Here is an 18,979-nt window from a genome sequence, read left to right on the forward strand (position 1 = left end):
TTTTACTTGATATTTCTATTATTAGTTACTATTATTATTATGTGATGCGACGTATTTGGATTTTTTGACTCTTTCTTGTTGATCTCGGCTGTGTAAAAATTTAATGGCGGAAAAATTCAACATAAAAGAACCTAATTGTATAGTCCTTGTTTATTCATTGAGATTTTAAGTTAATTAGTTTGGAGGTAGTCTGGCAAAATCACTGAATTTGAAATCTGGATAATTTGGAAAATGGAATTAATTGAGAAAAAATGAAGTTGCGACACGTGAATTGCGTGAAGTTTGATGTTGATTTTTCGCATTTTGTCGTGATTTGATGTAGGGTGGGGTTCAGTATTTCTGACTTTATATATTTTCCCTTCTCTCATAGCCACAATAAATATTTGTTTTAATTTATTTTAAGTCCTTTCTCGAATGCACTTACCGACTTAACTTCGCTAATGATATTATACTGGATTTATTTATTGAGTGATGCTAAAGGAGTCTTGGTCATTGGTCAACCACGAATTAGTTAAGTAGGAAAACAAATTAATTTATTTTTTAAATAAAAAATTATTTAGTTATTTTATTGTATTTTTTAATATAAAATAAATAATAATAAAAATACATTTAAAAAATAGGTACAATATAAATTATATAGTAAATAATTAAATTCTGTTTTTATTAAAAATTAAAATTAAATAAATTGAAATTTTTTTCTATTAAGCTAATTTGTTGGCGTTTTTTTATTTTAAAAAATAAATTAGGTAAATCAATTTTTTTCTATTAAATTAGTTTATGAATAGTCACAATTTGGGTGATAGACGGATGCATTGTTATTTATATGCTTCACTCGGAAGTCGGAACTCACAAATATTGTTGTTTGTTTAAACATTTGTGAATGGTTCGTGTTAAATTCGAAGGCTTTTTTGGTTTAGTTATAAAGTCAACTTTCGAAATCAACTCCCAACTTCCTAGTAAATTCTAAACTAAAGATTAATTATAACGTTGAAGGAGCTTATCCATAGTTATTAAAGGCGATTACTCAACACCAATGATGAAAAAAAGAAATGGAATCCCACAATAAGTCGCGAAGCAACAATTGTCTGTTGATGTTTTATTTGGGCCTTTGGGTACTTCAGATGAAGGCTTTTAAGTTCATGCCCATTATATCAATGATGAGAAAAAGCCCAAATTCAAACCCAAATCCATTCATAGCTTTAAATTGAAGCCCAAATCATACAATCAAAATTCAGTTATCAGAATCCGCAGTGGGAGGCGCGGTGGGATTTGATTCTGCAATAAGTTGTTATAAGCACTTTGCAAAACATTCCAACATATATATTCACTACTCTATTTTTATTTTTTTAATATTTCAATTTTAATGTGATGCGAAATACACGCTAGAAAAATCAACGATTTGAGCAGCGAATTTTCGGAATCGGGCAAACTGTGTGCCCTGACGTGTGACGTGGCGCCACCCGTTTTGCCCGATCTTAATCAGGGTTTAATTAACACCTTAACCTTAATCCCCCTACTCATAAACACAACACTCCACACTCTCTCGATGTTGATTTTCTACTGAGCTAAATCAATTCCCTGTTTGCGTCAGGTAAATCTCTCATTCATCATCCTCGTCGTCAATTCATCATCTCCTTCGTTCAAATTCTCGATTAATTGCAGAATTTCAAGCTACTCTTCGAGTAGAATCATAGGAATTTCCGTCAGCGTATCTCTTATTTTTCACTTTTGTAGATCTAACTTTTTCGTCTCACTCTATCACTCCTTTTCCCCCACGTACGAGATGTATGGTCCAGATTCATTGGTTTTTTGATCTATTCGCACGCTCTCCAAATTTGCAGAATTCTCGGTCACAATCTTCAGCAGCAATGGATGCGGTGGAATCAGCGGGCTCCGGCGGCAAATTCCTGAATGTGGGACTTCTGCTCGTCGCCACCATTGTGGCGGCGAAGCTGATATCGGCTCTGATAATGCCGAGATCCAAAAAGCGCCTTCCGCCGAGGGTGGCGGCGTGGCCGGTGCTCGGCGGTCTGGTCCGGTTCATGAAGGGGCCGGTGGTGATGCTGAAGGAGGAGTACCCCAAGCTTGGGAGCGTTTTCACCCTGAATTTCCTGAATAAGAATATCACGTTCCTGATCGGGCCGGAGGTCTCGGCACACTTTTTCAAGGCGCCGGAGTCGGATCTCAGCCAGCAGGAGGTGTATCAGTTTAATGTGCCAACCTTCGGGCCCGGGGTGGTGTTTGATGTGGATTACACGGTTAGGCAGGAGCAGTTCAGGTTTTTCACTGAAGCGCTTAGGGTGAATAAGCTCAAAGCCTATGTTGATCACATGGTTGTGGAGGCGGAGGTACTTGATTTTGATTTTTGCGTGTTTTGTGTTGGTAGAAATGCTTGCATTTAAATGTTTGGAATGTGGTTATAGTTATGTTTGGAGTAGTTGGAGGCTTAACTGTTTTTGTTTTGGTTGCTTTGGATTTAAGCTTCTGCGCATGTCATTATTAATTGGGATAGATGAGTTGGTGTTGACTACTGTGAATCTTGAATGTTACATCCTCTATTTTTTAGTCAGATGATTTAGGCTTTTGATTTTGTTTTAGGTGATTTCGTTCTCATCTCTTTATAATTTGCACTTTCCAACACTCCAGATTTTGGCTCCATATTTTTTTCAATGCATATGAAATTGGAGCATGAAGTAGATGAAGGGATATATATTAATTGTAGGAATTTAGAGAGTGGGTGTTCAATAACGATAACTAATATGGCTAAAGTGTCACTATCTAGGTAGTATTATACATTTGACATGGTGGGCTTGAAATCTGGGGTTAAGGTCTTTGATTATTTTCGAAATTAATGATAACTCACATGATATGCATTCAACTAGTTAGGGTGTGATAGTTTCTTCTTTGGAAAAGGAAGAGCTGAAGGTTAAGTTTTCTATAAACAGTGTGCTAACTGGTTAAGCGTGTTGTTGGTTGGTCAATTTCAGCCTCTTATCATTTTGTTTGTTCTAGTTTCTATTTCCTTATCGTGATTTATCATTTATTAGAGCTACTTTGTTTTGGTTTGAGTATCTTATATTATAATCTTGGATATCATTCAGAAGAAGAAACACAGTGTCTCTTGCAGCTGTCACACTATCCATACTTACTTTCAACTATGGTTTTTTTTTTCCAATTCAAGCTCTGATTTGCTAGGATAATTGGTACGTGTACAATGGAGTTGTCTTGGACAAATTACATTTGAGTGCAATCTGTTGTAGATTCTGACTCGAGATATTTGGTCATTCATATGGAAAATTCATTGCTTTGCTCTATTTAACCTTTTTATTTTTATGAATCCTGTTTACTGGCAATTTTATATTTTGATCATACTTCTCAAAGATGAGTAACTTGAAGATTTTCTTGTTTTAAATGGACAGGAATACTTTTCAAAATGGGGAGAGAGTGGCGAAGTCGATCTGAAGTATGAATTGGAACATCTAATCATACTGACTGCTAGTAGATGCTTGTTAGGGGAAGAGGTTCGCAATAAGCTCTTCGATGATGTTTCTGCTCTCTTCCATGATCTTGACAGTGGCATGCTTCCTATCAGTGTTATATTTCCTTACCTTCCGATCCCAGCTCACCGTCGTCGTGACCAAGCTCGCAAGAAGCTTTCTGATATCTTTGCAAAAATCATTGCTTCACGCAAGGAGGCGGGCACGAAAGCTAATGATCTGTTGCAGTGCTTCATAGATTCCAAGTACAAAGACGGGCGGCCGACATCTGAGTCGGAGGTCACCGGCTTGCTCATTGCTGCTCTCTTTGCCGGCCAGCACACGAGCTCCATTACTTCCACATGGACTGGGGCTTACCTTCTCTGCAACCCCAAATACATGTCAACCGTGCTGGAGGAGCAGAAGACGATCGTGCAGAAACATGGAAACGAGGTTCATTACGACGTGCTAGCTGAGATGGAAGTTCTTTACAGATGCATAAAAGAAGCTCTGAGGCTCCACCCTCCGTTGATAATGCTTCTCCGGAGCTCACACAGCGACTTCACGGTGAAGACCAAGGAAGGGGCGGAATACGACATCCCCAAGGGACACATTGTGGCCACATCGCCTGCCTTTGCAAATCGTCTCCCGCATATCTACAAAGACCCGGAGACTTACGACCCTGATAGATTCGCTCCGGGAAGAGACGAGGACAAAGCCGCGGGAGCTTTCTCCTACATCGCCTTCGGAGGCGGTAGGCACGGCTGCCTAGGGGAGCCGTTCGCCTATCTGCAGATCAAGACGATATGGAGCCATCTGCTCAGAAACTTCGAGATGGAGCTCGTATCTCCGTTCCCAGAGATCGACTGGAACGCGATGGTTGTCGGCGTGAAGGGGAAGGTGATGGTGCGGTACAAACGCCGAGCTCTTCCCCTCAACTAATCTGATAAAGATTCCTGCAGGTTTCATCTTAAGCTTGTTTCATTGTGTAGGTTGGGTTTATTAATCTCTTATATCCATCAGACTATGCTCTTTTTATTTTTTTAGATGTTTATGATTTGCTGTTGTGCTCCAGACTTTTGCAGTTGTCAAGGCATTTATGAGGTTGTCTAGTTTCCCTTTTTCTATGCTTCTTTCTTTTCCTTTGCTGTTTCTAAATCAATCTTTTGCATTACATGAAGTCCATAATTATTTACGTCCAACTGTGACAAATCAAGATTTTACCCAGTGCTATTAAGGGTGCTTTCTCATTCACATACTATGTAGGGATAATTATGATTTTATTTTCGGACAGCCTCCTTTTCTTCATTTTTACTCTAATTCATGTTTAATATTGTCATGAGATATTGATGTGATGGCATTTTCCACTCTAGAAAATATGGGATAAAAAAATATGAAGACTATTTGAATTCGAATTTTGACCCATTTTATTATGAGATTTTCTCATACAAGTTTTTGCGTTAATAAGAAATTAGGATATTTGAAGAATCACACCAACAAAAACCAGTTGTTGAAATCGGCAACCTAATTCCTAGGTCAATCTAAGTTCCAATTCAGCTTGTTTTATTAACCCCTTCAAACAACTCCTCACAATAAAATCCAGCCCCAATAAAATATTTTAAAAGTTTCAATTTGCTACACATCCAAAAATGAAGTCTTGGCTAAAACGTTCTATAATTCATGTCTAAATTAGAATAAATGTAGTCTTAGCTAAAATCGAAAGCATCATATTTCAAGAACTAAAACAACAGAAAAAAAAGAAGGAAAAGTTGGCTTTATCACGATTGAAGAAAAAGAGAATAAAAAATGAACAAGGTCAAGAATGGCCGGTCTGCTGCCAGAGATTGATGATGTCGGTGGCTTGATTGAGCAGAATGACCTTCTGCTTCTGGGAAATCCAGGGCTTGGTCTCGATCATGAGCTTGAGCTCCTCCCACGCATCCTTGCGCGGCCAGAAATAGTAGGGGCTCACCGGAATGGTGCCGTGGCCGCCGGGAATGAGCTGGTCGATGGCGATTCCGATGTTCTTCTCCATCCAGATGAACTTGAGTAGCAGCCGCGGCCGCTCGATCGCCTTCACCACCACCTTCATCTTCTCCCTCTCCTCATTTCCGATTGCCTGCGTTGCGGCGGAGGAAGAGGATGGAATGGTTAAGGGTTTCTTGTTTGGGTATGAACAAATTGAGGGGTTTTGGGGTTTGGGGGAGATTCCAATTTGAGGTGTTTTTGCTGGGACTAGTGAACAACATGTTTCGATTCCAAATGTTGATAACATTCTCTCTCTCTCTCTCTCTCTCTCTCTCTCTCTCTCTCTATCCCCGTGGATTGGAGTCTTGAGAATGAGAAACTGATAACGGAATAGCGCTCGCTCTCGCTCTCTCTCTGTCTCTCTCTCTCCTGTTTTGGGAAGTGACGAATGATGACGTCTGTTAACCCGAAGCCCAGTTATTAGGCCCGCTTGGTTTTCTTGGGTATTATTTCTTCTTTGGGCTTTCTAGAATCTATTCACAATTTGATGAAATGTTGAATCTATTTTGAAATTAAGTTGTTGAAACGTGTGAATATTTTTTAAATAATCATAACATGTAATGAGTGCATGGAATCTATAAGCAAAAAAGAAGATAAATAGTACTCCCTGGACGTATTCATGACCTAAAATTTTAGAGGAAATACGGATTTTAAGAAAAAAAATGTATTGGTTATTAGTTGAGTGGAGAAAAGATGTACTCCTTCCGTCCCAATAAAAGTGGCCACTTTCATTTGGGCACGGAGATTAAGAAATTTAGTGTTATGAGTTAATTGAGTGTGGTCCACCAAGTTTAATGAGATAATTACTTTCCACCATCTGACTTCTTCTCCTTCTCACTGCACCTGGACGTCGGCGACGGCGACGGCGGTCGCCCCTCACCGTCCTATCATCGCGAACCAGACACCCATATCTGACTTCACCTACGTCGAGCTCTCTCTCTCTCTCTCCTGTCGAACCAGCCCCCAAATCGCGCCACCATATCTGGTTTACCTGCGATGGCAGAGCCCCCAAATCAAAAACCAAAAAAAGGAAAGAGACAACCCAATCGATACTCCGTTGCTCACCCCCAAATCGCAGACCCAGCTTCGATTTCCAACTGCTCGCCCCAACTGGAGGCCTAGGCCCCCAAATCGATACTCCGCAGCTCGCCCCAATCGGAGCCCTAGGCCTCCAAATCGCGGCCCCAGACTTCCATCCCAACCTAGTTTTCTTTTTCTGGTGAAGAGAGAGAGAGAGACGAGATATATGGGAAGGTAGGCCGGCGACGAGAGAGTGAGAGAGCAGATGCGAGTAACAGCAGGAGCCGCTACCACCGGTCTCCCTCAATTTCCACCGCTCAACCCCATTTCGCACGGTCGGAAGATCGCTGCCTCCGAGCCCTAGATCCTCCATGAATCGGCGCCACCGTGAATCGACGCCGCCATTAAACCCCCAAAGCGAATTCAGACTGGGTGTGTGTGAGCGCAACGAGAGAGAGGGAGAGAGCAGAGACGAGTGAGAGGGAGGTCGGGGACGGGGCGGCGGCCGGCTCTGCCGTCATTCGCCGGAGAAGAAATGAGACAGAGATGAAGAAAGCGGGAGGAGGGAGGAGGGAGGAGGGAGGAGGGGGAAGGGACCGAGTGTGCGTGTGTTTGTGTATTTGAGTTGTGTTTAGGTTTAGTTAGAAGCTTTAATTAACTTAATTAATATGACTTATATTAAGTAAATATTTCCATTTTAGGAAAGTGACCACTTTTAGTGGGACAAACCAAAATGGAAAGGTGACCACTTTTATTGGGACGGAGGGAGTATTATTTATTGGGATCCACCAATTAAAAAATATATAAATATTTACTAAAAATGGGTGGACATGAATTGATGGACGAAGAGAGTAGTTCAAACATTCGAGTCTTCAGGTTCAATCTCGCTCTAAACATGAGGGAGAAGTGCGATTGTCTAGGGCTCAATGAGAAATGAGGTCACAAAAAACATCATCTGTTAGCATTAAAAAGAAGGCGACTTTATTGTATTAAACATAGAAGATGTCATACTTTCCTTCCGTTCCATTGTAAGTGTCACAAAATTTTTAAATACATAGAAAAATATAAATTAATTAAAAGTGGTAATGACTATATTTTTAAAAGGATTAAATTTTGTTATTTATGAAAACAGATCACTTATAATGAAGCAATACAAAATAAAATATATGTTACTTTTAATAGGACATAGTGAATATTAGCAACTTTCGTGGCTCCTTCAACCATCAACAAGCTTCTTACTCTCTTGAGGTCTAAGAATTACTCTCTCGAGGCCTGAGAATTTATTTAACGAGAGTTAAAGTGTTCAATGAATTGAACTTTTATTTTATATTTTGCTTAAGGTTCATAAAATATTTGGAATAGGACTGAGTCCTAAACTACTAAAATCTTTATATATATAAAGAGCAAAGTAAATGTAAATAAATTCAATTAGAAGGATATAATTGGAATTTGAGTGAAAAAATCAAGTTAAAAAAAATTGCCAATGACTTCCTACAATGTCAAAACTGTGCATTATCTTTTAAATTGTGTTTCTTTGTGTATTATAAGACAATTAATTGTTTTTTTTTTTTGGGGGGGGGGGGGGTTTCAAACGGTTATACTTACTACTCCATTTACTTTTTATTTTCCTTCATTATATTAAACATATTTTCTATTCTATTTATTTTATAATTTTATTATGAATATAATATACACAATGCATATTAAATAAAAGATCATAAAAAGATCTTTAATTTGATATATATTATATAAAAAAATAATTTAAAATAAATAAGTTGTTGCCATTTAAAGTTTAACCAAATTCAAAAAATAAGTATTTTCTAACTTTCCTTTAAATGTTTAAGGGGTGTAAATATTTTTCTAATTGTTTTTAACGTATATTTCTTCTATCTTTTTATGAATTTGATTTAATTTCTTATCTTTATTTTCTTCTTTTTTTCTTTATGAAAAACGGTGGTGGAATTTTATATCCTTTTTAATAAGTTTTTAATCTTAACTAAGTAATTTTATTTTAATTATAAGTGATAAGTTATTGAATTAAATTAAGTACGTAAGTGACTATTATAAATGAATTATAATATATATATATATATATATATATATACACACATGTATGTATGTATATTGATTTAAATAAATCTAGGTGTATATTGCATATATTATAAATTATTTTCAGCTCTTGGATATAAAGATTCACGATAAATACGTTCAGGGTTACAACCCCCTAATATTTAACATAATCAGATTAAATATATTTAATTTTTATTGAATTAAAAGTTATAAGAGACCAAAAAAAATTACTATGTTTTAATTAATTTGTTTAAAATTAGTGTTTCTTTCTAAATATGACAACTTTTTTATTTTTAATTAATGTATTATATTTTTTTGTATCCATATAATTATCTTTGATAGGTATTAAATTAAGCTCGGATATCTTTACATGTTTATTAATTTTTCAAAAATATGTGTTGAGATATGGTCTGTCAAAGACCAAAATGCTTAATAGCAACTATTTTAATCCCTTAAATTATGAAAAGATATTTGGTGAAATTATAGTTTTGGGTCCAGAATTTGAATCTCATAGGTTGATTTTTTTTTAAATCATTATTTTTCACACCAAATTCATAATTTTACATAGAAAATTCATACACAACTTATTTTATACGATAAATTGATTTAATTTGTATAATTATAGAACTCCTTATATAAGTGATACAATATCTATATATATAGACATATATTATGTTTTTATTTAAATTACATTGGTTATATTAAAATATTAGATCAATTTGCAAAAAATAAATTTGATATCAAAATTTAATTTTATTAATTTATATTAATATTATAAAACATATATATGCACATTTTGTGCGAGTCTAAAATCATATTCACCGCGCATAGCGCGGGAGGTACACTAGTATTTTTAAAATGCAAATACTCCCTCCATCCATAAGAAATACTTAGTTACTTTTTGTCATTTTAGGATGTCCATAAAAATTAATCTCTTTTTATTTTTGGAAACTTTCTATCACATGGTGGGTTAATTTCTCCACTAACAATACAATTAATTATTACTATTAACACTATTTTTTAAGTGGGATACTTTTCTCCACTTACAATAAATTAAATTATTTTCATTAAAAAATTTGTTGTTTTCTTTTAGGACTATTTTTGGTGGCCAGAGAGAGTAATTCTTGCGAAGAACCAAAAGTATTTATTCCGATTATGACAAGAATTTAGGTTGGATAAGGCGACAATTTTTTAGGCCCCGACCTATCATAAAAAATTAAGCCTTAGGCCCATAAGCGGTCGATGAGAGCCCATATTTTGAGCAAAATTTGACACGATTTAGATAAGTCCGTTCCAACAATTTAATGCCTCCAATTATTGCTATTCAATAATTTTTTTAACACCACTTGATCTATAATACTATGTGTATATATTATATGCTTGTGAAGATTTATTCTTATAGCTATTGGTTGTTGGGGGCCTAGATCCGATCACAACAATAATTGAATTCAATTTCACAAATCTTACCAACCATCTCAACAAATGAAGTGCGTGGAACTTGTAATTTTCTTCTAGTCCAATTATTTGGACTAGAATCGATTTATTAATGTATGTTTATTATACTCTCTAGAAAAGAAAAGAAAAAAATCCATTAAACCACAAATTCACAATTGATAATAGAGTTTAAATGAATTTAATAAATAAAAATATATAATTACAGCTCGGAAAACACCTGTACAAGAATTACAGGCAAGAGCCGTTGACCGTTCGCTTTATTTCTATTTCTAATTTTTTATGTTATTTTTTTCTTCGTAATATTTTCGTCAAATTTTGCGGATTCAATCATCAATATTCAATACCACCCGCAGACACCAAATCGTTGATTCATAGCAGTTTATGAATACCTTTTTCTCGGGCAGAGAAACAAACAGTTAATCGCCGGCGGCTGGCTGTTTATCAATATCTCTTTTATTTGTTTTTTTCAACGATCGTTTGTGGTTGGAAATTGGATTTTTCTCGGGCCCTTTCTGATTGGCGGGAGTTCGAATTTTGTTAAAAGTTTCGGTTTTTGGCTTTATTTGGTGTTGTACAGAGGGATTGCAGTTCACCCAACTTTGTGTTTTGCTACTTCGCATCAAATCATTTTAGATGAAGAATTCATGTATAGATAGATAGATATATTTTTTGTAGAGAGAGAAATGGGGGTTTCGGATAATACGAGGGGATTGTTATTGGCAATGGTGTCGAGTTTGTTTATTGGAACGAGCTTTATTTTTAAGAAGAAAGGTCTTCTGCGAGCTGCTGCTGCTGGTACACGCGCAGGTATTCATGGATTCATTCCTATATGTAGAGTTCATTGAATTATTGGTGTTTGCATTTGTTAATTCAGTTGAATTGTGTGAATGAAAGAGTGTTGTTTTGATTGTTGTGAGGTCTGTGATAATTGTTTGATGCTGCATTTCAAATTTCAAGCTATTTTAGCACGTTTTTGATGATTCGTATGCTGATTGATGGATGTAGATTTGGAGTTGTTGATGACAGTGTTGCAAATGCAATTGAGCTAATCTTAATTTTGGGGGAGATTTTGTGTGGAATGGTTTGGTTTTGTGAAGAAAAGGGGGAGGAGTTGTTGGTTAGATTTAATTAGTCAATGAAGGAGCTTTGTTTCGGAGGCGGAGACAGAAAAAATCCCTGGTTGGGGCCATATTTTCTAAATTTTGAGTTTAAGATTTCGAAAAGGCATTTTTCTTATGATTTGATCTGGTGATGGGGGTTATTGTACAATGATACACTCAAAATACTCATAATTTGACAATTTAATAGAATAAAACAAAAATTCTTTTGTTTGGTGGTAAAGCCCTCCCTTGCCTCCTCTTGGGTCCGCCACTGGCTTGGTTGGTTGTTGCTCGTATTCATTCATGGTTTAGTAGTATATTCATTCATGGTTTAGTAGTATATTCTCGCCAAAACTGTGGAAGCTTTGTTTCGTTTTAGGCTGTTGTTAGCCTCTGCATACTCAACGTTCGTGCTATTAGTACTGCAGGTGTTGGAGGCTACACTTACTTGTTAGAACCTCTTTGGTGGGCCGGCATGATTTCTAGTAAGTTGAAAGGTTTTAACGCGTTGTTGGTAAGGAAGTTCTTGCTTGTGGTTGGGCTAAATGTTTTATTCTGTGCAGTGATTGTTGGGGAGATTGCGAATTTCGTTGCTTATATATATGCCCCTGCTGTTCTTGTTACCCCTCTTGGTGCATTGAGCATAATCGTTAGGTAATATTCTCGAGCCCTTGGACCTTTTGTAGCAGCATATTCGACAAAGATGATCTTGGTTAAGATTTCTTGATGACATTTAGTTGTCTAACTAAGCTCTTTTCATGAACCTGAAAAGTGCTGTTTTAGCACACTTTCTGTTGAAGGAACCACTGCGACAGATGGGAATTTTGGGGATTGTGTCTTGCATAGTTGGATCGGTTGTAATTGTCGTTCATGCCCCTCAAGAACACACTCCATCTTCTGTTCAGGAAGTCTGGGATTTGGCATCTCAGCCAGGTTACCCCCTCTCTCTCTATCTCATTCACTCACTCATTGTCATGTTTGATTGTTCATAGCCGTGTTTGATTTGCCTATCGCTTATTTGTGCTCGTTTATTGCATCCACAGCATTCCTCATTTATGTGGCAGCTTCGGTATCTCTAGTGCTACTTCTCATTTTGTATTTGGAGCCACTCTACGGGCAAACAAACATACTCGTTTACTTAGGAATTTGCTCCTTATTGGGAGCAATCACGGTAACTCCCTGCCTTTGATAACCTATGTATTTAGGCTGCATGATGTTCGACATTATCTGAAAGAGTTGCTTCATGCTGTGTCTCAATATCAAATAGGTAATGAGCGTGAAGGCTGTTGGGATTGCAATAAAACTCACCTTGGAGGGGATTAATCAATTTGGATCCACTCAGACTTGGTTTTTCCTTTCAGTTGCCGTGTTTTGTCTGATCACGCAGTTGAATTATCTGAACAAGGTATCCACAATGTCGATGGCTCATTTTGTCAACGCCATTTTCTTGCTCGATTCTTGAAAAAAGTGAAAGCACGCGCCTGGTCTTGACATGCTTGAAGCATATTATACATGTTTTGCACACCCTTGTTTGTATGGCTTGTGCAATATGGTTTTTGAATTCTTGATCAAAGATGGATCTTGGTGAACTAATAGGTATACGTATCCCATTCCATAACCCGATCAAACGCCAATTTTTGTGGCGATTTGTGTAGAAAAACGCGTTCATTCATCAATAAAAGTGCCCTTTTCTCAACCATAACTGCTTTCATGAACTGTCTCTGCCTAACGTCGTGCTTCTCTGCAACGTGCTCATTGGTGCAGGCGCTCGACACCTTCAATGCTGCAATCGTCTCTCCTATACACTATGTGATGTTCACTACTCTGACCATAATTGCCAGCTCCATAATGTTTAAGGTAACGCGCGATGTCACTATCCCAACCTTTCACTACGAGTCAAGGTCAATACACGCTAAACCATCTCTCGTCTCGCCTTGTCTTGCAGGACTGGTCGGGTCAGAATGCGAGCAGCATAACCTCCGAGGTGTGCGGATTCATCACAGTTCTCTCGGGGACGCTCATTCTGCACATGACCAGAGAAGAGGAGGCGTCGCCACCTCCAACAGGTGAGTTGGGGGTCGAGTCGAGCAGTCTGCTTTAAATGAGTATTTGAATGATTACGTGATCAAACGAGCTCGAAAATCTTGTGCAGGAACCATTATTTGGTACGATGGAGACTCATCAAAGGCTTTGGAAGGGGCTCATTTTATCTCACTGAATAGCTCAGATTACTTTGAACTTGTCTCTGGAGATAAGTGAGTTGTTGTAGCATGATTTTAGGCAGTGGAATCTGCAGCAGGTTTACGACCGCCGTGGGTGGCTGAGCCACCGCCTCTGCCTCCACCGCGCCTTTTCGCCTCGACCGGCTGCAGCAAGGGCGGAAGGGGAGATGATGTTGTGATATAGGGAGGTGTGTGGCTTTCTTTCAACCATTTTTTTTGCATCAGTGGGGTCATGTTCTTGAGTATTTTGTGAGTAGAATTTGTAAATTATTTGCTTCTTCTTCTTCTTCTTCTTTTTTTTTTTTTTTTTTTTTTTTTTTTGGATTTTGGAACTATTATTATTGATTGGCTTGTGACAAAATGGGGGTCCATTGAGTTTCAAGTGTCTAGTTTTTACCAATGAGATAGAGAGACCTACTTCACAATTTGTATTGCACAAAAAGGGCTTTTCATTTTAGAGAGGTTTGCGATTGCTTTTCATCCGAATAATAGTGGATTCACAAATATAGTCCCACCACACTAATTTTTTTATTTTTATTTTTATTATTTAGGCAAACCACACTAATGTTAAAAATACATCTAGAATATCAATTTACATTCTAATTTATAATTAAAAATAATTCCATGTCCATGTAATAGTCTAACCATATAAAATTATTCGTTGTGACAGAGTACGATAATAAATCAAAATGATTAAGGCTCAATTACTCAAACTCTTCTTAAATATATATACCTGTATCTATAATAAATATAATTAAAAATCTGTATAACAATACTCACTAATTTTTCAGTTTAAATTTATAACTTTTAAATATCATTTATTATAATAATTGGATATATCTTTTATTTTTATTTTTTCGAAAACTTTAGTTGCTTTTCATCCGAATAATAATAGTGGATTCACAAATATAGTCCGACCACAATAATGTTATGTTATTTTATACTCCACACGATTCTTGTACAAGACTATTTTACGGATAGAAAATTATAATATAGGTCAAAATTCAAATTCATACCAATTAAACTATAAATATATTATTAAACATAAGTTTATAACTTTTCGTTTTTGAAATTTGACCTATAAAATGATAAATATTAATTTGTTATGTAAAAATAATAAAAAGCAATTGCATCACATGATACATTTAGACTCCTTCGACGGCAAAAGAACAAACTACTTTCTCATCAATAAATAGAAAATTTCATTTTTGCTGCACGTGATTTTATGACTTGGATTCCAATGATCTAATCTAGGTCACTAATATTATGCATACGATGATGAAGTATAATATCGAATGATGAACTAGAAAAATACTTTGATTTTACTCATCACTTTTATCTAAGGACGAGTGAATGCTATTCGATTTTCTCCATCCCAACTAATAAATTGAATGTTCCAATAATAGGTACAACGATTTTTGCAATTAAATAATTCAGTTGCAAAATTATTTGCAAAAATATTAAATAGAACGCGAATTAATTTTAATCTAAATATATTTAATATTTTTACCAATGAACGCGGATTATTATCTCATAAACGCGAATTCATTTGCAAAAAGACAGAAAAATAGAACTTCTAGGCATCAAAATAGATTTAATATAGTATAGTTACTAACACCGGAGATTTCTACATGTTTGACAATTAAATGTAATTTACTAAAAGTAAATAACTCTGCTATTTCTGTAAATTAAATAACAATCCCTCAAAAATAAAATAAAATAGTAACAAATTAATAAACTATTTTCGTGGCGTACATGTCTCCATACAACCACCGCCAACTATACCTCACACGCCAGCTCATCTAACACTGATTTTTTTTGTTTATTTTATTTTTTACATTTATCGTATTCCCTAAATATTGATTAAACTAATTCCCCTAATATTACATAAATTGTGTTTATAATATTTACATAATTAAAAATCTCCACAACCAAAATGCAGCCAATCTGGGCCGTCCATCACAGATCATCGCATATCCAAATCCCATTCGGATACGAATTCTTCCGCCCAAAGGAATGAGAGCCGTGGGATCAAATCTTCGAAACCTACGTGTCGGTTATAAGTAATCGCGTTTGGCTTGCAAGGGACGCAAAATCTTCACAAAACCTATCGCCACACACACTAACGCACCATCAAAACACACACAGAATAAATCGGATACACCACACGACAGAGAAATCGTGAAGCAGGGAATCATGGCGGCTACGGTGAAGACGGCGTGGGCGAAGCCAGGCGCGTGGGCTCTGGACGCGGAGGAGAACGAGACGGAGCTCCTCCAGCAACAGAAGGAGGATTCGGCGGCCGCCGCGGCCGCGACCAACGGCCACTCTGAGACGGCGGATTTCCCGTCGCTGGCGGCGGCGAAGACTAAGAAGAAGAAGAAGCAGGTCCTGTCGCTCCAGGAATTCACGACCTACAGCGCGGCGAAGCCGGCGGCGTTCCAGGCGTCGAAGGGATTGACGACGGACGAGCTGATGGCTCTGCCGACCGGTCCGCGCGAGCGGTCTGCGGAGGAGCTCGATCGGAGCAAGGGATTCAGATCCTACGGCAGCGGGATGAGGGATGAGCAGCCGCGGCGGCAGGGGAGCTTCAATCGGGAGTCGAATCGTGAAATTGCGCCGTCTAGGGCTGACGAGACTGATAATTGGGCGGCTGGGAAGAGGTCGCCTGCTAGTAGTGGGTTTGAGAGGAGGGAGAGGGGGGAAAGAGGGGGTTTCTTCACCGATTCGCAATCGAGAGCGGATGAGGTTGATAATTGGGCGTCGAACAAGAGTTTTGCCCCTTCTTCTGAGCCTAGGAGGTATGAGAGAAGGGGGAGCTTTGGATTGGAATCGAGCAACGGTGGAGCAGATTCAGGTAGTTGGGTGAAGAGAAGAGAAGAGGAAGGGCCGAGGATGGGCGGCGCCTTTGATAGTTTGAGGGAGAGGAGAGGGGGTTCGGATTTGAATGGGGCGGATTCGGAGAGCTGGGGCAGGAGAGGGGGTTCGGAGTCGAATGCTGGCAGTAGGCCAAGATTGAATTTGCAACCTAGAACACTTCCCGTGGTTGATATTGCTGCTCCGGAGAAGCCTAAGCCCGAGATTGCTCCTCCGGTGATTGTGAAGTCGAAAGGGAGCAATCCATTTGGCGAGGCAAGGCCGAGAGAGGAGGTGTTGAAGGAGAAGGGCCAAGATTGGAAGGAGATTGAGGAGAAGCTCGAGTCTACCAAGATTAAGGAGGTGGTTTCTGATGGACCGGATCCTCCAAGGAAGAACTTTTGGAGCGGGAGAGAGAGGCGGCAGGAAGAGAAGACTGAGAGGGCTTGGAGAAAGCCAGAATCTGCTGATTCCCGCCCACAGAGGTTGGTGAATTAGGCTATAAAACTACATGGAGAATGTTGGGATTTTTTTTAATTGTTGCTGAGCTATTCTTGAATGTTGATTAACTTGATTGATTTTTTTAATGCTTTACTTTGTTTTGATGCTTGGTTTGGATAACTGTGCAAAGTGTTGAGCTTTATGTTGTTGGTCTTTCTGTATGTCTTTTGAAGGCCACTATGCCATTTATTTATGGTATTCTAGATCTCTTGTTAACCTAACCAAACTTGCTACTTAAAGTATTTTTGTAGTTATAATATCGACCTGCAACTCTAGGTAGATTTTTAGCAACTATGCTTCTCTAGAGATCATATGCACATTTCTGGCCTGGATTTTAAGTTAGCTGTGGAACTTTTGGTGGGTTGCTACCCTTTGGCAGGTATACAAAGATATGTTAGTGCACCCGATAGTAATTTTGGCTAGTTTCTAGTGCATTCTTGGATTTTGCAGGTGAATTTTAGTGGCTGTGATGTGATGTAGATTCCTTTTTTCCTTCTAATCTAATGGTTCTGTAATTCATAATTTCATGGGTTAGCTAACTATGTATGCACAAAATTTATGTGCCTCGGTTATGGATTACATCGACTTTCTTGTTGGATAATAGGGTATGAAGAGAGAAAGCCATCTAAGTTTTCAATTACATTGACTTTCTTGTTGGATAATTTGGAGGATAATGAAGAGAAAACCATCTAAGTTTTCTACATTATTCTTCGTACAATAGCTGATTTCTCTTCAGACATCAACATGTACTTGGAGAGTGACTTAGTTTATAATAGCTGTTATGCAATAACTAGTATGTATGGACTAGTTGAATCAGTTTAGGTATTTTCTTGTTTGTTTCTGTATCTTAACTTACCTGAACCCACCTACACTTATTTATCTTGAAGCGCTGAGGAACCCGTGAACGAGCATTCTGAGAAATCCGAAAATGGACATGCTGAAGAGGCTGAAGGGGGAGAGGCACAGACCTAAAGCTGAGGAAGTGTGTGAGCTTTGAGAAAACAGAAAAAAGGAGCAATGCATCTGCTGAGCTGATAGAATTTTGTTTCATATTTATTTTTTGTTTTCGGTTTTGCATCAGACAATATATAGCAAATTTTGGTAGAGAATTATGGGTAGATTTTTGTTTTTGCCTCTATGGCTTGTTTGTACTTGTCGACTGATGTTTTCTTTTTCTTTTTTTTCTGTTTATTTTTGGATTCAGATACTGTTTATTTATTTGTGTGGGAATACAAGTAGGAATGCGATTCGTTCTTCCTCTGAAATTTGCTTCTTCTTTCCTTTGATTTCTAGTGTTATCAAATTTGATTAAGTTGATATTTGTTTGAACAGTTGGCATTAGTGTGAGTCGAACTTGATGTGTTATATGTATGTTTAAATTTGAATTATGTGATGGAAATAGAGAAAAAAGCAAGTTTGTAGCTATATATAGAAAAATTCATGATGTTTGAATTACGAGATGGTCGAAAGGAAGAGCAGGATTCTCTTCTGAATTGCCAAGACTGTGAATTGGTAGTTAGACAGCATGATAATGAGATGCAACTACAGTTTACATTCGATGAGAATAGCTGTTGTTGTTATCAACAAATTTTCAATATTTTTGTGTGGGCAGATCTCAGGTATATTTAATGGCTCTTCGATTTGTCACTCTCAATTTGTTTTCTATTGGTACCAAAAGTCCCACGTTATTCTCTTCTCGAATAAACTAAAATAAAATCAACTATTGTAACAATGAATAAATAAATAAATAGGAAAATATAAAAAAATAGTCAATAATAATTTAAAAGGATAACTGCATATAATAACATACTACTAATTTTTACTCATTTTACGATTTACAATACGATTTTTAATTTTATGAGATTTACAACATGAGTCTATTTTTTATTAAAATAAAACCGACATAATTGCCAGAAATATATACACGAACTAGTCGTATAGGTACAAATTTTTGAATAATTACCTGGCTATTTTGCAGCTATGTCAACTTTAATTTTATCAAATAAGTATCGACCAATGTCATGATTTTGAATTTTTGATGTTTCAATTTAGAATTATGTTATAAATAAAAGAATAAATTAAAAATGGTTTTATTAAATACAATTAACCCTAATTTTAATAATGAATTACAGATCCACTCCATTAAATCATATTGATTAATCTTTGCTGTTTGCACAGTTTCCTCTACACTAATTTGGCCGACATTATGCACGACATCCTTCAACGCTGCACTCATTCACTTTCTCACTGT

At 37.2% G+C, this 18,979-nt stretch overlaps 4 protein-coding genes across 5 annotated transcripts; 3 read left to right on the forward strand and 1 right to left on the reverse strand.

Annotated features, from left to right (window-relative positions):
• The first annotated feature begins 1,242 nt into the window (after positions 1–1,242).
• Positions 1,243–4,603, forward strand: LOC131005592 (sterol 14-demethylase). Its single transcript, XM_057932602.1, has 3 exons — positions 1,243–1,591; positions 1,842–2,348; positions 3,420–4,603. Exons 2-3 carry the CDS (start codon positions 1,869–1,871, stop codon positions 4,416–4,418), a joined length of 1,479 nt encoding a protein of 492 aa, XP_057788585.1. The 5' UTR covers positions 1,243–1,591; positions 1,842–1,868; the 3' UTR covers positions 4,419–4,603.
• Positions 4,604–5,182: 579 nt separating this feature from the next.
• LOC131005595 (30S ribosomal protein 3, chloroplastic-like) lies at positions 5,183–5,850 on the reverse strand. The gene has a single exon (XM_057932604.1). It carries the CDS (start codon positions 5,749–5,751, stop codon positions 5,293–5,295), a length of 459 nt encoding a protein of 152 aa, XP_057788587.1. The 5' UTR covers positions 5,752–5,850; the 3' UTR covers positions 5,183–5,292.
• A 4,434-nt stretch (positions 5,851–10,284) lies between these two features.
• LOC131005596 (probable magnesium transporter NIPA6) lies at positions 10,285–13,813 on the forward strand. Of its 2 annotated transcripts, none has more exons than XM_057932605.1 (9): positions 10,285–10,856; positions 11,578–11,634; positions 11,713–11,803; positions 11,922–12,082; positions 12,193–12,320; positions 12,417–12,554; positions 12,914–13,006; positions 13,095–13,215; positions 13,302–13,813. In XM_057932605.1, the coding sequence occupies exons 1-9, from the start codon at positions 10,733–10,735 to the stop codon at positions 13,406–13,408; spliced, it is 1,020 nt and encodes a 339-aa protein (XP_057788588.1). In that variant the 5' UTR covers positions 10,285–10,732; the 3' UTR covers positions 13,409–13,813. The 2 variants fall into 2 exon arrangements, with proteins under 2 accessions (XP_057788588.1, XP_057788589.1); XM_057932606.1 differs by having other exon boundaries at positions 10,720–10,856; positions 11,570–11,634.
• A 1,639-nt stretch (positions 13,814–15,452) lies between these two features.
• LOC131005597 (eukaryotic translation initiation factor 4B3) lies at positions 15,453–17,993 on the forward strand. The gene is made up of 2 exons (XM_057932608.1): positions 15,453–16,712; positions 17,616–17,993. Exons 1-2 carry the CDS (start codon positions 15,568–15,570, stop codon positions 17,698–17,700), a joined length of 1,230 nt encoding a protein of 409 aa, XP_057788591.1. The 5' UTR covers positions 15,453–15,567; the 3' UTR covers positions 17,701–17,993.
• Positions 17,994–18,979: the final 986 nt, after the last annotated feature.

Source organism: Salvia miltiorrhiza, chromosome 1 (genome assembly GCF_028751815.1).
Source record: "Salvia miltiorrhiza cultivar Shanhuang (shh) chromosome 1, IMPLAD_Smil_shh, whole genome shotgun sequence".
NCBI lineage: Eukaryota > Viridiplantae > Streptophyta > Magnoliopsida > Lamiales > Lamiaceae > Salvia > Salvia miltiorrhiza.

What these genes read in the sequence shown, in the direction of transcription:
- LOC131005592 (XM_057932602.1), top strand. Translation starts at nt 1,869, where the DNA reads ATGGATGCGGTGGAATCAGCGGGCTCCGGCGGCAAATTCCTGAATGTG. An exon ending in ACATGGTTGTGGAGGCGGAG is followed by an intron (nt 2,349 to 3,419) that starts GTACTTGATTTT and finishes TTAAATGGACAG; the next exon opens with GAATACTTTTCAAAATGGGG.
- LOC131005595 (XM_057932604.1), bottom strand. Translation starts at nt 5,751, where the DNA reads ATGTTATCAACATTTGGAATCGAAACATGTTGTTCACTAGTCCCAGCA.
- LOC131005596 (XM_057932605.1), top strand. Translation starts at nt 10,733, where the DNA reads ATGGGGGTTTCGGATAATACGAGGGGATTGTTATTGGCAATGGTGTCG. An exon ending in GGATTTGGCATCTCAGCCAG is followed by an intron (nt 12,083 to 12,192) that starts GTTACCCCCTCT and finishes TTGCATCCACAG; the next exon opens with CATTCCTCATTTATGTGGCA. An exon ending in CCTTATTGGGAGCAATCACG is followed by an intron (nt 12,321 to 12,416) that starts GTAACTCCCTGC and finishes AATATCAAATAG; the next exon opens with GTAATGAGCGTGAAGGCTGT.
- LOC131005597 (XM_057932608.1), top strand. Translation starts at nt 15,568, where the DNA reads ATGGCGGCTACGGTGAAGACGGCGTGGGCGAAGCCAGGCGCGTGGGCT. An exon ending in GCTGATTCCCGCCCACAGAG is followed by an intron (nt 16,713 to 17,615) that starts GTTGGTGAATTA and finishes TTTATCTTGAAG; the next exon opens with CGCTGAGGAACCCGTGAACG.